General features: G+C 36.6%; 2 protein-coding genes across 7 annotated transcripts in view; both read left to right on the top strand.

The window, feature by feature from the left end:
- The window catches only part of LOC137650447 (tetratricopeptide repeat protein 28-like), a 50,252-nt gene extending 30,366 nt beyond the window's left edge, over nt 1-19,886 (top strand). The window contains 17 exon segments of the mRNA XM_068383672.1: nt 901-1,797; nt 1,800-1,831; nt 1,833-1,892; nt 2,401-2,551; nt 6,143-6,375; nt 7,365-7,511; nt 8,271-8,492; nt 8,920-9,176; nt 9,387-9,642; nt 9,827-10,388; nt 10,618-11,882; nt 12,060-12,185; nt 12,461-12,544; nt 12,830-13,061; nt 13,349-13,543; nt 15,299-15,406; nt 16,758-19,886. Coding sequence (XP_068239773.1) covers nt 901-1,797; nt 1,800-1,831; nt 1,833-1,892; nt 2,401-2,551; nt 6,143-6,375; nt 7,365-7,511; nt 8,271-8,492; nt 8,920-9,176; nt 9,387-9,642; nt 9,827-10,388; nt 10,618-11,882; nt 12,060-12,185; nt 12,461-12,544; nt 12,830-13,061; nt 13,349-13,543; nt 15,299-15,406; nt 16,758-18,805 — 6,875 coding nt within the window. The 3' untranslated portion in view covers nt 18,806-19,886.
- Nucleotides 1-20,289, top strand: part of LOC137651332 (serine-rich adhesin for platelets-like) — a 171,847-nt gene that overhangs the window by 78,812 nt on the left and 72,746 nt on the right. The gene's annotated exons all lie outside the window — the stretch shown is intronic.

The raw sequence follows: 20,289 nt of genomic DNA, 5'->3' as shown, positions 1-20,289 counted from the left end.
AGCTTTGTTTTGACGTGGCCTGTTGCTGTTCTTGAAATATTTTGTTTTTAATTGTTCATTATTTCTCTTTTATTTTGTTTATTTCTGGATTTCCTTTCCTCACAGGGCTATTTTTCTCTGTTGGAGCCTTTGGGCTTTTAGCGTCCTGCTTTTCCCTCTAGAGTTGTGGCTTAGTTAATAATAATAATAATAATAATAATAATAATAATAATAATAATAATAATAATGAAAGTGTCCCTCACTAACATTTATTTTTAAAGCCAAGAGTCACTCTGGCCTTTATAATAATAATAATAATAATAATAATAATAATAATAATAATAATAATAATAATAAGTGATGATGATGATGATGATGAAAGTATCCCTCACTGACATTTATTTTTAAAGCCAAGAGTCATTGTGCCTTTATAATAATAATAATGATAATAATAATAATAATAATAATGATAATAATAATAATAATAATAATAATAATAATATTTTTCTTTGTGTTAGCCTTTGGGCTTATAGCATCCTGCTTTGCCAACATGGGTTATAGCTTAGCTACTACTACTACTACTACTACTACTACTACTATAATAATAATAATAATAATAATAATAATAATAATAATAATAATAATAATAATAATAATAATTTGCCAACAAGGGTTCTGGCTTTAATAATAATAATAATGATAATAATAATAATTATTATTATTATTATTATCATTATTATTATTATTATTATTATTATTATTATTATCATAATAAGCTTTAAATTGTGATGAAGAATTCTTTTATAAATCGAAGATTAGCATGAAAAACTGCACCGGTTGCTAATCTGTTTATTCTTTTTTAAACAGATGATCCTATTCACGATTATTAATTTTTTATATAACTATTCTCTCTTCTTTCAGGTCATGTATACACCGCCATAGGCGACTACCCAAACGCCCTGGCATCCCACAAGCAATGCGTGCAACTGGTCAAGCAGATGGGCGACAAGCTGCAGGAGGCGCGGGAGATCGGCAACGTGGGCGCCGTCTACCTGGCCATGGGCGACTTCGACAACGCCGTCGACTGCCACATGGAGCACCTGCGCATCGCCAAACACCTGAACAACAAAGTGGAGGAGGCCAGGGCCTACAGCAACCTCGGCTCCAGTCATCACTACAAGCGCAACTTCGACCAGGCGATCGCCTTCCACAACCACGTCCTCAGGATCGCCCAGGACTTGGGGGACAGGACCATCGAGGCGCGGGCGTACGCCGGCCTGGGCCACGCCGCCCGCTGCATGAGCGACTACGGACAAGCGCAGCGGTGGCACGAGAAACAGCTGGACATGGCGCTGAGCACGAAGGACAAGGTGGCCGAGGGTCGGGCGTGCTCCAACTTGGGCATCGTCTACCAGCTGATGGGGCACCACGACGCGGCCCTCAAGCTCCACCAGGCTCACCTCAACATCGCCCGCCTCCTGCAGGATCGGGCGGGCATGGGAAGGGCGTACGGGAACATCGGCAACGCTTACTCCGCCATGGGATACTACGAACAGGCCATCAAGTACCACAAGCAAGAGCTGACCATCAGCAAAGAGGTCAACGATCGCATGAGCGAGGCGTCGACACACGGAAATCTGGCCGTGGCTTACCAAGCCCTCGGGATGCACGAAATGGCTCTTCTCCATTACCACTCTCATCTCAACATCGCCAGGGAGCTGAAGGATACGGCTGGAGAGGCCTGCGCCCTCCTCAACCTCGGGAACTGTCATTCGTCCCGAGGGGAGTTCGTGCAAGCCGTGCCTTACTACGAGCAGTATTAATGCTGTCACAGGAACTGCACGATACCGAGGGGGGAAGCTAGGGCGTGTCACTTCCTAGGATACGCCCATTATTGCCTCGGGAACTTTAAGGTAGGAAATTTTTTTCTCTCCCCCCCCCCCTTGTAAAATTAATATAATCCAAATACCAAAAAAAAAAAAAAAAAAAAAACAGGGTAGGGGGTAAGTTAATTATCAATCTTTCGCCACAAGTAATTAATCCTTTCTTATAGTCATTTTCTATTTTGAATAAAAAGATTAATTTTTTCTCCAACTGATGCCGTTTCATGGATTAAACTAAATTTTGAAAAATAATTCTGTTTTATATAGATTGAGTAAGCATATAAAAGTTTTGAGAAAATCGAAACAAATCAAAAAGGTTAAATGGGCGAAGACTAGTAATGAACATTAAAAGATTCTCATTATATTGCTACAAATAATTGTTTCATGGTTTTTTTTTTTTTTTTTTTTTTTTTTTTTTTTTTTTTGCGTACCTTATGTGAAGCACTGGCTAAATTTGTATACATTTAAGAAGATAATGGAATCGTTCATGTATTCATCTAAAACAATAACTGAAGGTAATTTAATTTTCTGTTTTCAGGAGGCCATAAGGTACTACGATCAGGACTTGGCGTTGGCGAAGGACCTCCAGGACCGCAAATCGATGGGCCGGGCCTATTGCAATTTAGGCCTAGCTCATTTGGCCCTGGGGAATTCAGAGACGGCGCTGGAGTGCCAGAAGTATTTCCTTGGTAAGTGCCAGCTTAAAAACGTTAGGGTTGTTGTGGCTTGATTGGTAACGTCTCTGCCTGGTGTTTACCAGTCGGGGGTTCGAGTCCCGCTCAGACTCGTTAGTGCCATTAATGTCTGCAACCTTACTATCCTTGTGAGCTAAGGTTGGGGGGTTTGGGGGAGCCTATAGGTCTATCTGCTGAGTCATCAGCAGCCACTGCCTGGCCCTCCCTGTTCCTAGCTTGGGTGGAGAAGAAGTTTGGGCGCTGATCAAGTAATATATGGTCAGTCTCTAGGGCATTGTCCTGCTTGCTAGGGCAGTGTCACTGTCCCTTGCCTCTGCCATTCATGAGCGACCTTTAAACCTTTAAAAGCAAATAAGAAATCTTAAGGTCTTTTAGAAGCAACTGTGAATTAAGATGAGGTCCAAAATAGCTATTTCTTTTAAGACTAGTGTACGTAACCCGTCAAAAATGAATTAAATATTTAGATAGATATGCACACAGCTTCAACCCTTCTCACCCCCTTTCCCTCTCCTGACTATCTTTTGGGGTATCCCCTCTCAGTAGGGTATGACAACTCCCTCTCTCTCTACCCGAAGGACAGAGAGAGACCGAGTAGTCATACTTTTGTTTGTATATAGAAATAACAAAAGCTGACACGTGATGAGCATGGAATATATATTATAGCCACGAAAGGAAAAATGAGAAGACTTGATTGGAGTTGGTACTTTCGTCTATTAGTGACATCGCCGGACTCAACAATGAGAATACATATACGAAGACGTCGTAGTTATAGTGGAGAAGGGGATCCCACAGCTGTCAGTTTCTTGAAAATTCCAGATAAGTCAGATTTTAGATAAGAGGAATATATATATATATGTATATATATATATATACAGTATATATATATATACATATATATATATATATATATATATATATATATATATATATATATATATATATATATATATATATATATATATATTGGCTGAGGACTATGGAGCGTGAAGTAGGAGATGATGAATGGAGAAGTATTGATTTAGAAAAGCTCAAGATAGAGACGACTGGCGAAATCTAACCGGGGCCCTTTGCGTCAATAGGCATAGGAGATGATATATATATATATATATATATATATATATATATATATATATATATATATATATAGAGAGAGAGAGAGAGAGAGAGAGAGAGAGAGAGAGAGAGAGAGAGAGAGAGAGAGAGAGAGAGAGAGAGAGAGAGAGAGAGAGAGAGAGAGAGACAGAGAGAGAGAGACAGAGAGACAGAGAGAGAGAGAGAGAGAGAGAGAGAGACAGAGAGAGAGAGAGAGAGAGACGCTCGTCTTTATTATATAGGAGAGATTCCTACCCTTTTCGAAGCCAAGATTCAAAACCTTCGGCCACAGTGCTGCCATAGAGTTATTCTCTTCTTGATATGCAATTCTCGTACAGTCAATAATCAGATCAGCATCTGAGGATTTCCTTAGGGAGGTATGTCGAGAGAGAGACATTCGAATATCAGTGGGTCCTCCCTAATGGCCACCGTTTGGAGTACTATGCCAAAAATGTCCCTTATGAACAAACTATGAATATTGACATAGTGATGCTTGGTGCCTGGCTCTCATAGATGGAGGTAAATAACTTTTGTTGATGTGTCTAATGTTTGTTTGTTTGTGTGTTTGTGCAGGTTCGTTATGGAATGTTTTTTTTTTTTCATTAGGAATTATTACGTTGTTTTAATTTCAAGTTGTAAGATCACATTGAAGCGAATTAAACTGTGATGTTTGATTCATAGTGATGGGAGTTAAATCATATCTAGATTTTAACAGTATGCATACGCCCATCTTGATTCGATTTTAATTCTAAATTTAGACGTAAAGTAATGGTGATAAACTGTGTTTAGAATTATTAATGAGAAATAAACTTTTATTTGAATTTATGTAAATACAAATTTCGAAAAAAAAAATGTTATTTATAGCAAATCACATTTTGTGTGGAAGAGTGGAGCAAATTATAAACAGCCCATTTGGGGGCCAGCTTTGACTTATAGTTTTTTTATGAAATATAATTACGTAACAAAATTAAACGACATTATGCCTCTGGTTTATAGTTTTTTCATAAAATATAATTACGCAAAATAAGTAAATATTATGCCTTTATGTTATATGGATTTTGTATGTCAGATATTTTAGTCCAATCGCAGAGACTCCATTTGCTCTTTGGTAGAGCGAATTAGTTTAAACGTTTAGAGTTTTTATGATCTTGTCTAACTAATTCTTGAATACGTTTTCCGTGCTACTGTTCACTACATCCGCTGGAAGTCTATTCCATGTATTTGGTATTTTATATGTAAAGAAATTGCCTCATTGAGTAGTGTTGTATCTTTTCAATTCCAGTTTGTATCCGTTACCTCTGGACTGATTTGTGCTAAGCGTGAAGAGGTTGTTCTAGTCTACATTTGTTATTCTTGTAAGAGCGTGTTAATTTACAGGCTTCAAATTACTTCCATTAATTGATTGTTTAGTAATTAATTGGATCAATGAAGAGAAATGGGTTTATCCTTAGAATAAGTAAAATTATTATGCGAAATTGTGCTTTGTAATTATTTGTAATTAAGAGTTGAATGTGGATTATGTCCTTAATATTGTTAAATTTAGTTAATTAAAGGTTAGGAACACCAAGTTATTCCTTACATGATTCCTTATATATATATATATATATATATATATATATATATATATATATATATATATATATATATATATATATATATACACATATATATATACATATATATATATATATATATATATATATATATATATATATATATATATATATATATATATATATATATATGTATGTATGTATGTATGTATGTGTGTGTTTGTGTGTGTATAATCACTAGCAAAACTAGATCGTCATAGTTGCTTTGTAGATGATGGTAACTGTGATACCACAACTATTTTAGTTGTCTTTCCTCTTCCACCACTTACCTTTTATTGTCTATCCATTTGATCACATATCCACCCACCCTTTCCATTACACCCCCCCCCCCTCCCACCGTAATACCCACTAACCCAGCTGGTCCCTGGAAAACCTTGTCTAGACGCCTGGGTATTCCGTTCCTTTGAAACATGATGACCCTTGAGAAATTAACTAGATTTGGTGTTGATGTTATGTTTGTGAAAGTAGATTTCGATCTGTCATTTGTTTATTGGGTTTTAATGCAAAACTTTGGGAGTATTGCCCCTAAAATGAAACAAGATATATATATAAAAAAACTACCTGTCTTAACTTAGAGAAGGGTTCTATTGCAATACTAGTGTACACGACCTGTCAGAAATTGACTGTTGAATATTTAGATAGATATTCACAGATTCAACCCTTCCCACCCCCTCCCATTTTCCTAACTACAATATGGCAGTTTCGGTAAATTGAGGGACATTGTGGTTTCACCAGGGTATGACTACTCCCTTTTCCCCCTACATATAAACTACAGTATAAAAACTAAAATTAAAAAACCAAGAGGAAAAAAAAAGATAGAATAGTGTGCCTGGGTGTACCCTCAAGCAATAATACAGTATCCTTCCATCCCTATCCACAGCGTTAGCCCACATGATGAAGCACCTGCAGGGCAAGTTCCGCGCCCTTGGCAACATAGGAGACGTCCTCATGAAGATGAAGAACTACGACGAGGCCGTGAAGGTCTACCAGAAGCAGTTGGTGCTGGCGAAGCAGTCGCGAGACAAAGTACTCGAAGCCTCGGCCTACGGGGCGCTGGGTCTCGCCCACAGACTCCTCAAGTGCTTTGACAAAGCCCTCGGGTATCATACGCAGGTAAGGTCACTTGGTTACCTTCAGATGTTAAAATTTTGGTAGTTACTTCATGTCAAAATAGGTAGCAATAGATCTTTGCGGCTTCATTTACCCGGTATATCACCAGACTGATGTCTTCCTTTGTTTTAATTATTATTATTATTATTATTATCATTATCATTATAATTATCATAATAATAATAAAAGTAGCCCAGTGAGGGAAGGAAATAAAGAAATAATAAACTACAAGAGAAGTAATGAACAATTAATATGAAATATTTTAGGAACAGTAACAGCATTAAAATAAATCTTTCATATATAAACTATAAAAAGAGACTTATGTCAGTCTGTTCAATATAAAAACATTTGTTGCAAGTTCGAACTTTTAAAGTTGTGATGGAGGTAAATTTCAATAAAGATGGAATGGTTAAATTTCACCCTTTTAATGAAGAGTGAATGGGTAAAATTCACCCTCTTAATGAAGATGGAATGGTTAAACTTCACCCTTTTAATAAAGATGCAATGGCTAAACTTCACCCTTTTAATAAAGCTGAAATGGCTTAACTTCACCCTTTTAATAAAGATGGAATGGCTTAACTTCGCCCTTTTATTGAAGAGTGAATGGGTAAAATTCACCCTCTTAATGAAGATGGAATGGTTAAACTTCACCCTTTTAATAAAGATGGAATAGCTAAACTTCACCCTTTTGATAAAGATGGGATGGCTTAACTTAACACTTTTAATGAAGTGTGAAGGGCTAAACTTCCCCCTTCAATAAAGATGGAATGGCCGAACTTCACCCTTTTATTGAAGATGGAATGGCTAAACTTCACCCTTTTCTTGAAGATGGAATGACTAAACTTCACTCTTTTAATGAAGATGTAATGGCTAAACTTCACTCTTTTATTGAAGATGGAATGGCCAAACTTCACCCTTTTAATAAAGATGGAATGGCTAAACTTCTCCCTTTTTCTGTATTAGTTTTTAACAATTTTATCCAACCCCCACAGGAGTTGACCATCAGGCAAGAAATGGGAGATATCAAAGGTGAATGCAAGGCCCACGGCCATCTGGGCGCAGTCCACATGTCTCTTGCTAATTACACAAACGCCATGAAGTGCTACGAAGAACAGCTCGAGAGAGCCAAAGAACTTAAGGTAAGCTTATCTATATACTTTAGGAAATCTGTCATCTCTGACACTTGATTCTATCCAATCTCATGTGCTTCTTCTCTTAATTAGAAAATGTCAGTTCCTTATTAAGATCATATAAATATATACACAAAACATATGACTATAATTTTTTTAAAGTTTTCTTTCATAAAATATGTGGAAAATTTATCATGATGCAGTTTATTGATAGAAATTGACAGTTGAGTATAAAGTTTTTGTTTTCAATGCATATATTTGCAAATCTACTGAATTGTTAACAGATGATTTCAAGTATCATAGTAAGTGGTATATTAGAATGAAAACCAAAAGCTCCTAGTGCTACATTTCAAAATTGAAAATTTATCGTAAATGTTTGTGAAATAGGAATGTCAATTTTAATATGCATGTGCAGAAAGTGCCATTACTGTATTAGTATGGTATTAGAGATTTATTATTACTATTATTATTATTAAACTCTACATCCCAAGTTAGAAAAGCTGGATGTTATTATAAGCACAAGGGCTCCTACAAGGAAAAGTAGCCCAGTGAGGAAGGGAAATAAGGAAATAGATAAACTACAAGAGAAGTAATTGATAATTAAAATGAAATATTTTGAGATCAGTTACATCATTAAAATATATATTTCATATATGATCTATAAAAAGAGACTTACGTCAGCCTATTCAACATAGAAATATTCACTGCAAGTTTAAACTTTTGAAGTTCCATGTTTACATTAAGTGTAATGTCTCCTTGGTTTTCCAGGATGCAGCCATGGAAGCCCAAGCGTTTGGAAATCTCGGCATTGCTCGCCTGAATATGGGCCACTTTGAGGATTCCATCGGATATCTAGAGCAACAGTTGGCCACACTAGAACAGTTATCCACCACAACAGCTGTCATTGATAAGGGTCGCGCCTTTGGAAACCTTGGGGACTGCTACGATGCTCTTGGGGATTCTGAAGAGGCTATCAAATGTCATGAACAGGTGAGCCTGATTTAATTACACTAATTAAAAGATTAACACATTAATTAATGATTATATAAAAAAAAAATTCTAAAAGAAGAAGATTCAGCCCAGCCTTTATACCTTTGTTCTTGTTATTATTACTGTATCCAACAGATTTTATGTTTTTACAGCTAGAAACTGGGAAATAAATATTTGTTATTAAGATTTTCTGTTCGTCAAGTATTTTAGTTACACATATTTCTGTGTTTATTCACTTTCTGGGCATCATTTACAGAATTTCAGATATATATTTCTATACTCATTCAGATTCTATTCAGTACATATTTATAGAATACAGTGAAAAATATTTTTCAAAGTCTGTCCAAATGATGCAGTAGTCTGTGAGAATTTTTTATGAACAATAATGAATTTTATAAATTTTTAATGCATTCTCAATTTATTGCAGTACCTGGCTATTGCTCTTAAAACCAAGAGTCCTAGAGACCAGGAGCGTGCTTACCGGGGCCTCGGCAGCTCTCATCGCTGCGTTGGTAACTTACAACAGGCTCTTGTCTGCTATGAGAAGAGGCTAGTTGTTTCTCATGAGGTCAACACTCCAGCTTCAAAATGTTCTGCATATGGAGAACTTGGTCACATACATTCTTTGTTGGGGAATTTTGAGCAGGCAATATCATGCATGGAACACCAGCATAAAATAGCAAGGTATGTAGAAGTACTTATAACTCTGAACCTAATCCTGAACAGTTGAACAACCAAATTGCCCTTTTGCCTCTGTTAGAATAAGTTTGTGTTATTTTGTCGTAAACATTATTTTCTGTTTAGCACAGTGCATTTCCTATAAAGCTTAGCTTCATGGGGTTTAGAAATGACATTTTATAAGAATTGTATTGTAATCTTTGCTATCTTTTACAGAGATTTAGGTGACAAATTATGTGAAGCTGAAGCAGCATGTGGTCTTGGGACAGTATATCAACAAATGTGTGAATACTCAACTGCACTTCGATATCACCAGCTGGATCTTCGAATAGCTGAAGAATTAAGTAACCCAGCAGAACAGGGTAGAGCACACGGAAATATCAGTCTAGCTTATGAATCTTTAGGAAATTTTGAAGAAGCTGTTACCCATGGCGAGCAACACCTTAGTATTGCAGCACAAATGAATGATAAGGTAGAGTACACAATAGTTAGACCATTGAACATCTATGTAATATACTGTACTTGATTGTACACAACTCTTCCATAAGTCATATTTTTATTTCTGTAAATCATTTTAAAAATATGGTAAATAATAGTTTTATGAAAAGGAGACAGAGTTATTAATGTTTGTTTAAATAAATCCTTATTCTTTATAGGTGGCAAAAACCTTGGCATACTCATCGTTGGGTCGTGTACACCATGCCCTGGGTAATACTACGCAGGCAGTGGCTTACTTGCAGCAAGGACTTCAGATTGCTGAACAGCTTGGAAGACGTGAAGATGAAGCAAAGATTCGACATCGTTTGGGCATGGCACTGTGGGGTCACGGCGACTTGGATGCAGCTCAAACTCAGCTGGACAGAGCAGCCCACTTGTTAGACACTATACGAAGAGATGCTCGTGGATCACAGGATTATCGTCTATCTCTGTTTGATTTACAGACTGCCTCTTACCAGGCTCTTCAGCGAGTTCTTGTAGGCTTAGGCCGCAATGAAGATGCTCTCTTAGTAGCTGAGCGGGGAAGAACGCGGGCCTTTGTAGACTTGCTTTTGGAACGGCAAGGTGCTACTACTTCTTCACGAGCCTCAAGAATTGAAGACTCGACACCATCCTCTGTTGATCAGATTGTTGAAATTGTCAACAGGCAAAAAGCTTCGGTTTTGTATTACAGTATTGCCGCTGGATGCTTGTATAGTTGGCTAATTGTCCCTAATAAAGGTATGTTTTTCAAACCCTGTTCTGCTGTACTATACTGTAATATTTTACATATTCCTCACAAGTTTTCACATTCATGGGTTGTCTTTTAATAGATGTTCTTATGATATTGATGAATAAATTCACATCTAACATTTTCTCAATCTCAGAATTTGAGAAGATACAGTACAGTATCTAAATGATGTATAATTTATTGTAGTTGGGGTCTAATTTATATGTTTAAACTTTCCAGGTATCGTTAAGTTCCATGAAGTAAGTGTCAGTGAAGTTGAGGCAGAACGTGAAGGTGACTGTAGTGAAGATACTACAGGAACATCTGGTTCCTTATTAGAACACTATATTCAGTCTGTACGTGATGCACTCGGAGTTGAGTGTGGTGCTGGTGTTTCCAGAGGTGGCATTGCTAGTGAAACTGAAAGTGAAGCTGGTGACATGTGGAATGCTCATTTGGAAGAGTTAGGTGATAAACTTAATCACGAAGCAGACAGAACTGGCTTCTTGCGAATGGTGAATCGTAATCATCTTTTTAACTCTTCTAATTACTCCTTATCCTCTTTGTTTTCATTGGGATCAGTTAGTGGATCTATTGCCTCTGGTCCAGCATCTCGACCTGGATCAACCCGTTCAAGAAGAGTTACCTGGCAAGGTCCGTCTTGTTTACGGTCTTTATATGAACTACTCATCGCACCAATGGAAGACCACTTGCCTGATACTGGTGTAACTCGTGAGCTCATGCTGGTATTGGAGGGAGATTTGTACCTTGTGCCTTTCCCAGTCTTGAAAGGAACCAATTGCAATGATTATTTGTGTGAACGTTATTCATTACTTGTAGTTCCATCAATTAGTGCATTAAGAGTAAGCCAGAGATCTAAGAATTCAAAACCTAGTGGTGAACAAACTTCTGCATTAGTTATAGGAAATCCAAAATTACCCAGCACAGTGACTGAACAGTGGGGATGGGGGGAAATTCCATATGCTGAGCAGGAAGCAAATATAGTGGCTGAAATGTTACAAACAAAGGCTCTTACTGGCGCCTGTGCAAATAAAGAATCAATTGTCCGTCTGATTTCCCAGGTTGAATGTATTCACCTTGCCTCTCACGTATCTTGGAAACTCTCTGCTGTTATTCTCTCGCCTGGAGAATTTGTGGAATCAAGGTCTTCCAAAAGATTATCACACTCTTCCCAACCTGAGGCTATTCATGAGCATCTAGATGAGGAAGGATCAGAAATTGCATCAACTATTGACCTTCCTGCATTATCAGAATTCCTCTTAACAGCTGCAGACATTCTAAACTTGAAGCTAAGAGCCAAGTTAGTGGTTGTGTCATCTTGCCACACTCGTGATCATCATGGCCGAGCAAACAGCGACGGAGTAGTTGGTCTTACTAGGGCCTTATTAGCTGCTGGAGCTCAATGTGTTTTGGTCTCTCTTTGGCCTGTACCAGACACAGCTGTGAAAATCCTCTTCAGAACATTTTATTCATCTCTGCTTCAGGTAATATTTTTGAGTAATACTCACATTTACAGTGCTGAACAAAGTAATGTTCAGTACAGTACTTACAGTCTTTTGAGATTAAATTTATATTTTTATTGAATATAATTATTAAGAATGATTTATATTAATTCAGCTGACAGTTGAGGCCTTAATGATAATTATATGTATTATTTGAAGGGTGCACGGGTGAGTCGAGCCTTGTCTGAAGCCCAGCAGACAGTACAAACGACGAAACATTTTGCTCATCCTGCTAACTGGGCGGGTTTCTTGCTGGTTGGAGCAGATGTTAAGCTTTCAAATAAGGTAATGTAATGCCACTAAATTTTCCTGTAGCTCTATTGCAGGCTGATTATACAGTAGATAGCATTTGAAATTTTGTTTTTGTAAAGTTTATTATTATTTAGATTCTGTAACTAATTTAGGTAATTATAATTAAATTCTTTTGTGAAAATAACATTGTCTTAAAAAACAGAAAATATTTGCATGTTATTTTTAACGGTTATCAAATGCTGAAACCCTATGTTTGTATATGTAATCTGAAGTACAAACTTACTAATTCACATGAATCCCATCAATAGGTTGCACTTATGGGGCAGGCATTGTGTGAGCTGCTGCGCACCCCGGACAAATGTAGGGATGCTCTTCGAGTCACTTTACATTTGGTATGTATGTTTTTGTTCTAAACATTGATTGCCTATCATTTTTTATATTTTCCATATTGTGATATACAGTAACAAAAATTGGCAGTAGTATATCTAAAATGCAAATGATGTAACTGTAATGAATGAACATAGACTACATTACTGCATTTTTACATTTAATTATCTTCAGAATGGATTTTGTGAAAAGTTATTGTTCTGGTAATGTGTGTATACAAAAATATATGTCTTAGCTTAGTTTTTCTATTTGCAATGTATTTTACCACTGTAATATTCCTTCATCCACAGGTTGAAAAGTCTCTACAACGTATCCATCGGGGGCATAGAAATGCCATGTATACAACTCAAAAGTCTATTGAGAATAAGGTGGGCAATGTCATGGGATGGAAAGATCTTCTTATGAGTGTAGGATTTAGGTTTGAACCAGCGGCCAATGGAATCCCTAGCAGCGTATTTTTCCCTCAAAGCGACCCTGGTGAGAGGCTGACACAGTGTTCTGCCAGTCTGCAAGCGTTGCTAGGTAAGTTCTTCTCTGAAAGATTGTTCTGTTAATGTCATGTTATTCTTTAATGCTATCATATTATAAACTTGATATTGATTATGTCAGTGCAACCAAGAGTTGACTAAAATTCCTGTATATGGTATCGATACTGATTACTGTACTAAGTATGATAGTACAGTACCAAAAAGATTCCTTGAAGCACTTTGAATTACAATAAACCATACTGTAATAATTGGAGTTATGACATGATATCTTTTCATTAATTCATGATTCAGTACTAACCTCTTTTTATTCCTCTTTTCTAGGTCTTTCACAGACTTCTCTTCAAGCAGTATCCAAACTTCTAGATTCTCCAGAATATGCAGAAGATGTAATTTCTGTTATGCGTGCAGTCATCACCCAGTTTACCATCAAGGATTTGGAAAGCGAGTCTATTGAGGTTCCTGTACACGTTAAGCTGTGGAGAGTCAATGGATGTCACGAACTGCTTGCTTCATTAGGTAATTTAATGGAAATTTATATATTATCATAATCATCATTGCAAGCTAGAGAAAGCAGTCTAGTATATAAAAATAAAGTGAAAGGTACAAAGTGAATCATGAGGGATGTGAAGCATTCAAAGTTTTAACGTTAAGAAAAGTAAAAACAATGAAAATGAATAAGTAAAAGATAAACAGTGAAACAAGTCTTAAGTCAACATGTCCAATAAAAAGAGTACAGTATTTGAATTAAGTTTGAACATCAGAAGTTTTAACATAACCATATCTATTCTAAAACTTATGGCTCACAGTATTATTATTTTTTTTGCCTCATTTCTATTTACCAAAAGTATAATTGCAAAGATATCAGCTGCAGAATTCATAACCCTTTCAGACTACACCCCTCCCAATTTCCAAAAATTGGAGACTTAAGTGCCAGTCCTCGTTTTATTGGGAATTTTACGTATCCGTAACTCCTATGAGCACAAAACCTATTGAAATTAGGAATTTACAATTTTATTTCTGAATCTTATGACTGAATAATTTCCATTCCCACTGATATGTAATTTCTAATATTTTGTGAAATTATAATGTGCAAAAATAGGAGAAAAATAATGGAATTAATGACATGAAACATAACATCCAGTGATACTTAAAGGGTTAATACTGTATGATACAATAAAATTTTATAGGGAGATTGATAAACATTACTATGTATAATAGGTTTCTGTAATGTTTTGGTCATTTTATACAGTATTATACAGTATCAATAAAAATGTCCATATTTAGATAGGTTGTATTAGCAGTCTTAGATATTTTGAAGTACAGTTTGAAAATTCTAAAATGTATCATTAAAAAAGCTAATATATATTTTAAAAAATAAGAAAATGTATATGCTGTACACTATGTGGTGCCATAGCACTTTCTTTATCATTTCCTTTATCAAATACCATTATAAATATTTTACTTTAAATCAACATAGAGGCATTAATTTACTTTTCTTCCCTCTGACTGCTCGGCGTCAATGTCCTTTGATGTCAGGATGCCAGAGAAACTTTAAATCAATCAATTAATCCCTCTTACTGCCCAACCTCTTCAGATTTTGACTTTGTAGTGTAACTGCAGGTTTTCTACCAATTTTTCCAGAACGTATGGACTAATTTCCTAAATTAAATCCAGATAGAGATAACGGTTGGAAAGACAGAAATGGGATTCATGCATAATACAGTCATTTTTATTATTTTCATTGTTATTATTATTATTATTATTACTATTATTATTATTATTATCGTTATTATTTATTAAGCTACAACCCTAGTGGGAAAAGCAGGATGTTGTAAGCCCAAGGCCTTCAACAGTGGAAAGTAGCCACTCAACAATTAGTTCAGTAGTTAACCTGTTGAATGAAGAAAATGTTTATGGTTATCTTATTGTTATCAATTGTATGAGGAAATACAGTTGGAGAATGTGTAAAAAATAGGCCAGTGTATTCGGTGTATGTGTAGGCAAAGGGAAAATGAGCCATAACTAGAGAGGGATCCAATGCAGTACTACTGTATCTGGTCCGTCAAAGGTCCCACCATCTCGCTAGCGTTAGCATCTCAACGGGTGGCTGGTGCCTTTAAAAAATATGTTTACTTGGTAGCCTAATTTCAACTATTATAAGTCTGTTTTTAGTATGAAATTGTTGCCATTGATTTAAGCACAGTTGCCTGTGAAAGGTATGGTATGAGTAAGTTCAACAGTTGTGTATAATATTATTTTTTCCCTCCACAGGATTTGATTTGATGGAAGTTGGTAGGGATGAAGTCACATTACGTACTGGAAAACAAGCCAATAAACGTAACATTCAGTTTGCTCATCAGGCATTGCTTGCTCTCTTTGGTAAGTGCCCAATATAGATTTACGTGGTTGCCAAATTTAATAGTCTTTGTGGTGTAAGTCTTATGATTAAGTTACACTAATTAGCCAAATAGTAGGACTAAAATATGAATTATTTTCTCTACCATGGGTTGTGTAGGTAAATGAATTAGGAGAGCAATGTTTTCACTTGAGAGCAAGATTAAAAGGAAAAAGATGACCACATATTAAGTAAAACTTTTGTATATACGTACAGTACTGACATTTTTGTTTTTTGTGTAGGGTTTCCCATAAATGGGGTACCACTTAAAGTTTGCCAGGCAAGGAGGCATTGAGGAAAAAATACCCTTTTATATCTTGTTTGATGTCTGCTACCTCCCAAAGTTGGAGGAGGTGCCAGGGTAGATAGAAAGATAGACTTCCAGTCTCAGCTACTTTGCTTTTTGTCTTTTAGTTTTCCTCCATTTCCTTGGCCCATTGGGCTATCCAACTTCTGTAACCATATTTCATTCAAATTCTACCTCTCATGAAATAGAGAGTCTTTTGGGTGTGCCCTGAGTCCATTAATATGAGGACAAACTGTTAGCGTTCAAAAATGCAATTATTAAGATAGTCTACTTTCATCAGTAATTTTCTTTCCTTCTCATCTTTATTTAACAATATTTTCTTGTTCCTTATAAGTTGTAAAGCTATTAGTATGTACAGTATTTTCTAATCTTTCTAATTCCAAAGATTGAGTCCCTTGTTAGGCTGGAGGAACGTAGAGAGTAGAGGTCCCCTTTTTTGTTTTGTTTCATTTGTTGATGTCGGCTACCCCCCAAACTTGGGGGAAGTGCCTTGGTATATGTAGCCTATGTATGTCTAATTCCAAAGGCTTCTAAATTTTCTGTGCTATTTTTTTATTTTCGTACCTAAAGTAGTTTTATCTAGTAAATATCTTCACAATTATTGTTATATTTTTGTTTGAATATTATTTTGAATATTGTAGTCTTTATAAATACAAAGGGAAAGTAGAGCATGTGGGGATAGCATTGCAACCCTTTATACTATTTAAGAAAGTTAAGAGTAATTATATTTCTCTGGATGGTTATTTTAAAATGAGAAAAATCAGGCTTACTGTAAAATAAGGAATAACTTTCTTTAATATGAAATAAATCACACCAAACATTATATTGCTGTGAAAGAATCTTTATACAGTATAGTATGTTAACATGCAATTATACAATAATGATACATTTTACCATAAACTTGCTTTACCATTGTAAGATCTTTCTTGAAGTAAAGGTGTGAAATAAACATGAATAACTAAATTTAACAAGATATTCAGGTTATTTGGAACTTCAGTCTCATGAATATTTTTTTTTTTTTTTAACAGACACCCAAGAAGCCCCAAAGAGTCTTAGTGTGGACTCTAGTAGTAGTCTGGAGTCATTGGTCAGCACAGATGATGAAGACGAATCTGTAGCAGCTCCCCCTCCACCACCACCCCCTTCCCAGCCACTCTTACCACATCGCACAGCTCCTTTACTTTTGGGTCGTGGGGCTTTTTCTAGTTATGTGAGAAATCGAGGAGAGCCAGATGGTGCACGAGCCTCAACAAGTGAACAGAAGGGAAGGGAGAGTGATGCTGCATTTACACCATCACCTGTTGACCCTGTTGCCAAGTATGCAAGAGCATTTCGGTCTCCTCATGAACCACCGAGTGACACTGGATCCCCACAGCCATCACCTCGCCTTTCTGTCACTCTTGCACACCAAAACAAGATTCGATCCATGTATACTTCAGCGTCACCAGCAAGTGATGGAGGAGGCAAACGCCCAGACAGTTCCAGTAGCACTAGCAGTATGACTGACTGGGAGAGTGGCCAGGCTACAGTGCGACGTCAACCTCTTGCAAAGCCAATTGTTGCTCCAAAGGCACCTATATCTTCCCATAGTCGAGTTAGTGATGTTAGTGCTGGTTTCATGCGTCCCCAGTACGTCTCTCTTAACAAAAGTAATTCACAAGCTTCTTCTGGTTTTGAGTCACAAAGTTCAGATTCAGACTTTGGACCAAGGAGAACAGGAACTGTTAGAAGTGTATACACGACAGTCGGAAGTGCAGCTACTTTAAAACTGAGTAAAAGTGCAACAATGGATACTCTAGATAGGCTGAGTGTTCGTACTGAAGTAGGTCGCCCAACCCTTAGTGGGCCACGGGGAAGAAGGGATAGAAGTAGTGAAAGAGAATTAGCAGCTGAGGCTGCTGAAGGTCAAACCTCAGGTGCCAGTAATACTGTAACATCCCCTGCAACATCAGAAGCAAATGAAAATAGGCAGGTTGTTGTTCAAGCTCGTAAGATGCCAGAAGTACAGCTCGACTCCTCAATTGGAAGATTGTTACGCCCACGAACCAATCATGCTGCAACTATTCATGAAAATGATTCACTGTATAATTATCGATCTGGCGATGAAATGTCCTTAAAAATGGGTCACATGGGGCATAAAAGCATACAGGATCACATAATTGCAACACAGATGTCTCGTTTGAATCGAGAAATGCCAATTAGTGATGTTTATCATGAAAGAAACTTAGGCCTAGGTTTAGCGCCACCACTGTCTAAACTTCTTATGTCTGCTGCACAGCCAATTGTTGCTGCTGACCATGGTGATGCTGAAAGTAAATCAGCCTCTGAAGACAGTTTTGGGAACTTTGACAAATTGTCCCTTGCTGATGATAACCAGTTAGCCCTCCCGCCCAAACCCGATTTTAAACCTAAGCCGCCACCTATTCCTCCTAAACGTTTTGGTCCCAAACCATGGGTGTCAGCCCATCCCCAGGTCCAAAATATGGGTGTTAGTTTAGATACTTCTGCTGGTCTTCCTCAGTCGGGAGTGGTATCAGAACTAAGTAGAAGGGATGAAGGAGATGGTCGATCCATGACAGACTCCCATTATTCTGGCTACTCTCCATCACGAACAAATGGAACTAATAAATCAGGAGATCTTACCAATGCTGGTCCCTCATCTTTACAGGGAAGAAGTTATTATGATTTAAAAGCAGGTGTCGGAAGTGCTGAAAGAGAGCAAGACATGGGAACAGTTTCCTCTTCTACTATGTCTGGCATGGCGGCTCGTTCTGATGAGCCACTATTGCATACAGTTGCTGAGCTGCACACTTATGCAGCATTCAACCCTGCATATGAAAATGATGAGCCTATGGCAGTTGGCTCTGTGGGTGCTAGGATTGGGTCATCAGAAATAGCAGAATACATGGAACAGTTATTAGGTACAACAGAGCCTTCAGAAAATGATCAGTCTGATGAAGCATCAGAAGCAAAAACAAAAACCTGTAAAAGACCTGGAAAGAATCCACCATCTTGGAGTAAAACAAAAAGCCATAAACAGTTCTCGCATCATACTCAGCAGTCGTCTAGCTGCTAGCGTTTGCCATTTCATTATACAGTACAGTACTGTACTGTATATATAAATCAGTCTACAGACTCTGAACGTACTGTACTGTAAAATGTGTATTAAAGTTGTTATTGGTTAGTGTCAGTGTTGTATCCATGTACATAATGTGTATTTAATGAGTTGACTTACTTTTTAAGACATATGATGGGCATATGAACAAGTTTATATTTTGCCAAGTGAGTGATGCCATATCATGTGCTGGGAAGGTGTTCCAGGGACAATTAATCGGTGCCAAAGCCTTACACAACCCGTCCCTCGATAGACATTTTTCCCCTTAACAGTTCAAAGATTAATAAATTGCTACTTCCGTAGTGAATACTTACTGTGCTGATCCTGCCTCATCGTTTTATTTGAATGTAAAAAGTTGAATTGCATAGTACTTGGAAGTGATAAAAATTTACAATATTTATTGCTGTAGTTAAGATTTCTCAATTTTTTTTTATAAAAGGAAAATTGAAAAGGAAGTAGTAGTATATAAATGAATGTTTTAAAAATGAACAAAATATTGTTTCGTAAGCTTATGAATGTGATATCACATGACCCACACACATACTGAGTATTACATTAATAATTATCACTGACAAATACTCAAACCATTTTCGGTGTTCCTTTTTACATTTATGGTATTAATTGTTGTGGGCAGGACTACAAACCCATTGTGTGTTTCAGTTGCAGAAAAGTCACTATAGTGATTCATAGTGTAAAAGTAACATAGTCATTTTTTTGAGTTCCCTGTTACTGTATAAATGTATAAAATGTGTATGAGTATGTTATATGCCACTGCTGCCTGTGATAAATTTAAGCAACACGTGTATATCATTGTGGCTTGTGTGCTTAATGGAAAGACTGACTACATTGTACTGTTCAAAGTTCCAGTACAAAAGTGTAGTCTTATGACCAAGACTGTGGCATATTTTCATTCCTCGTGTTGAAGTTTTTAAGTTGTTTAATGTGTAGGAATGACTGTAAATGTTCTTAGTCCTCAAAAATGTGACATTTTGTCAATTGTGCCACATGCTGTAAACACTGGTTGTGTTTTTTTCTGTATATTGTGATATATATTATATGATTATTGTAATATATCTCTTGTATTATATATATAGAGTTTTTCTTAATCGTTTGCTTTTTATTATCCAACTTTAAAAACATTACAAATTTAATAAGTAATTTATATTTTTCCTAGTCAGACAAACCGATATCTAAAATAGGAAATGTCTTAAGCAGAACTGGAATGGCTGTGAAATTGTTAACAGGATAGTTAAGGACAGGTAGCCCTTCCCACTCTCTTATCAAAGACTCTTCACTTTTGACCTCTGGCTCAGGACTTAGAGAGATGGAAAAATAAAAATTATTTTTGAATTTTTTTATTGACTTACACATTTACAGACTTTTCGTCCTTTAGAATAGGTAGATGCACTCATTGGTGGGTAGGAAGTCACCCTAGAACCAAACTA

The sequence above is a fragment of the Palaemon carinicauda genome, chromosome 12 (genome assembly GCF_036898095.1).
Source record: "Palaemon carinicauda isolate YSFRI2023 chromosome 12, ASM3689809v2, whole genome shotgun sequence".
NCBI lineage: Eukaryota > Metazoa > Arthropoda > Malacostraca > Decapoda > Palaemonidae > Palaemon > Palaemon carinicauda.
Note: the sequence above shows the minus strand (reverse complement) of the source record. Positions and strands in the feature narration are given on the sequence as shown.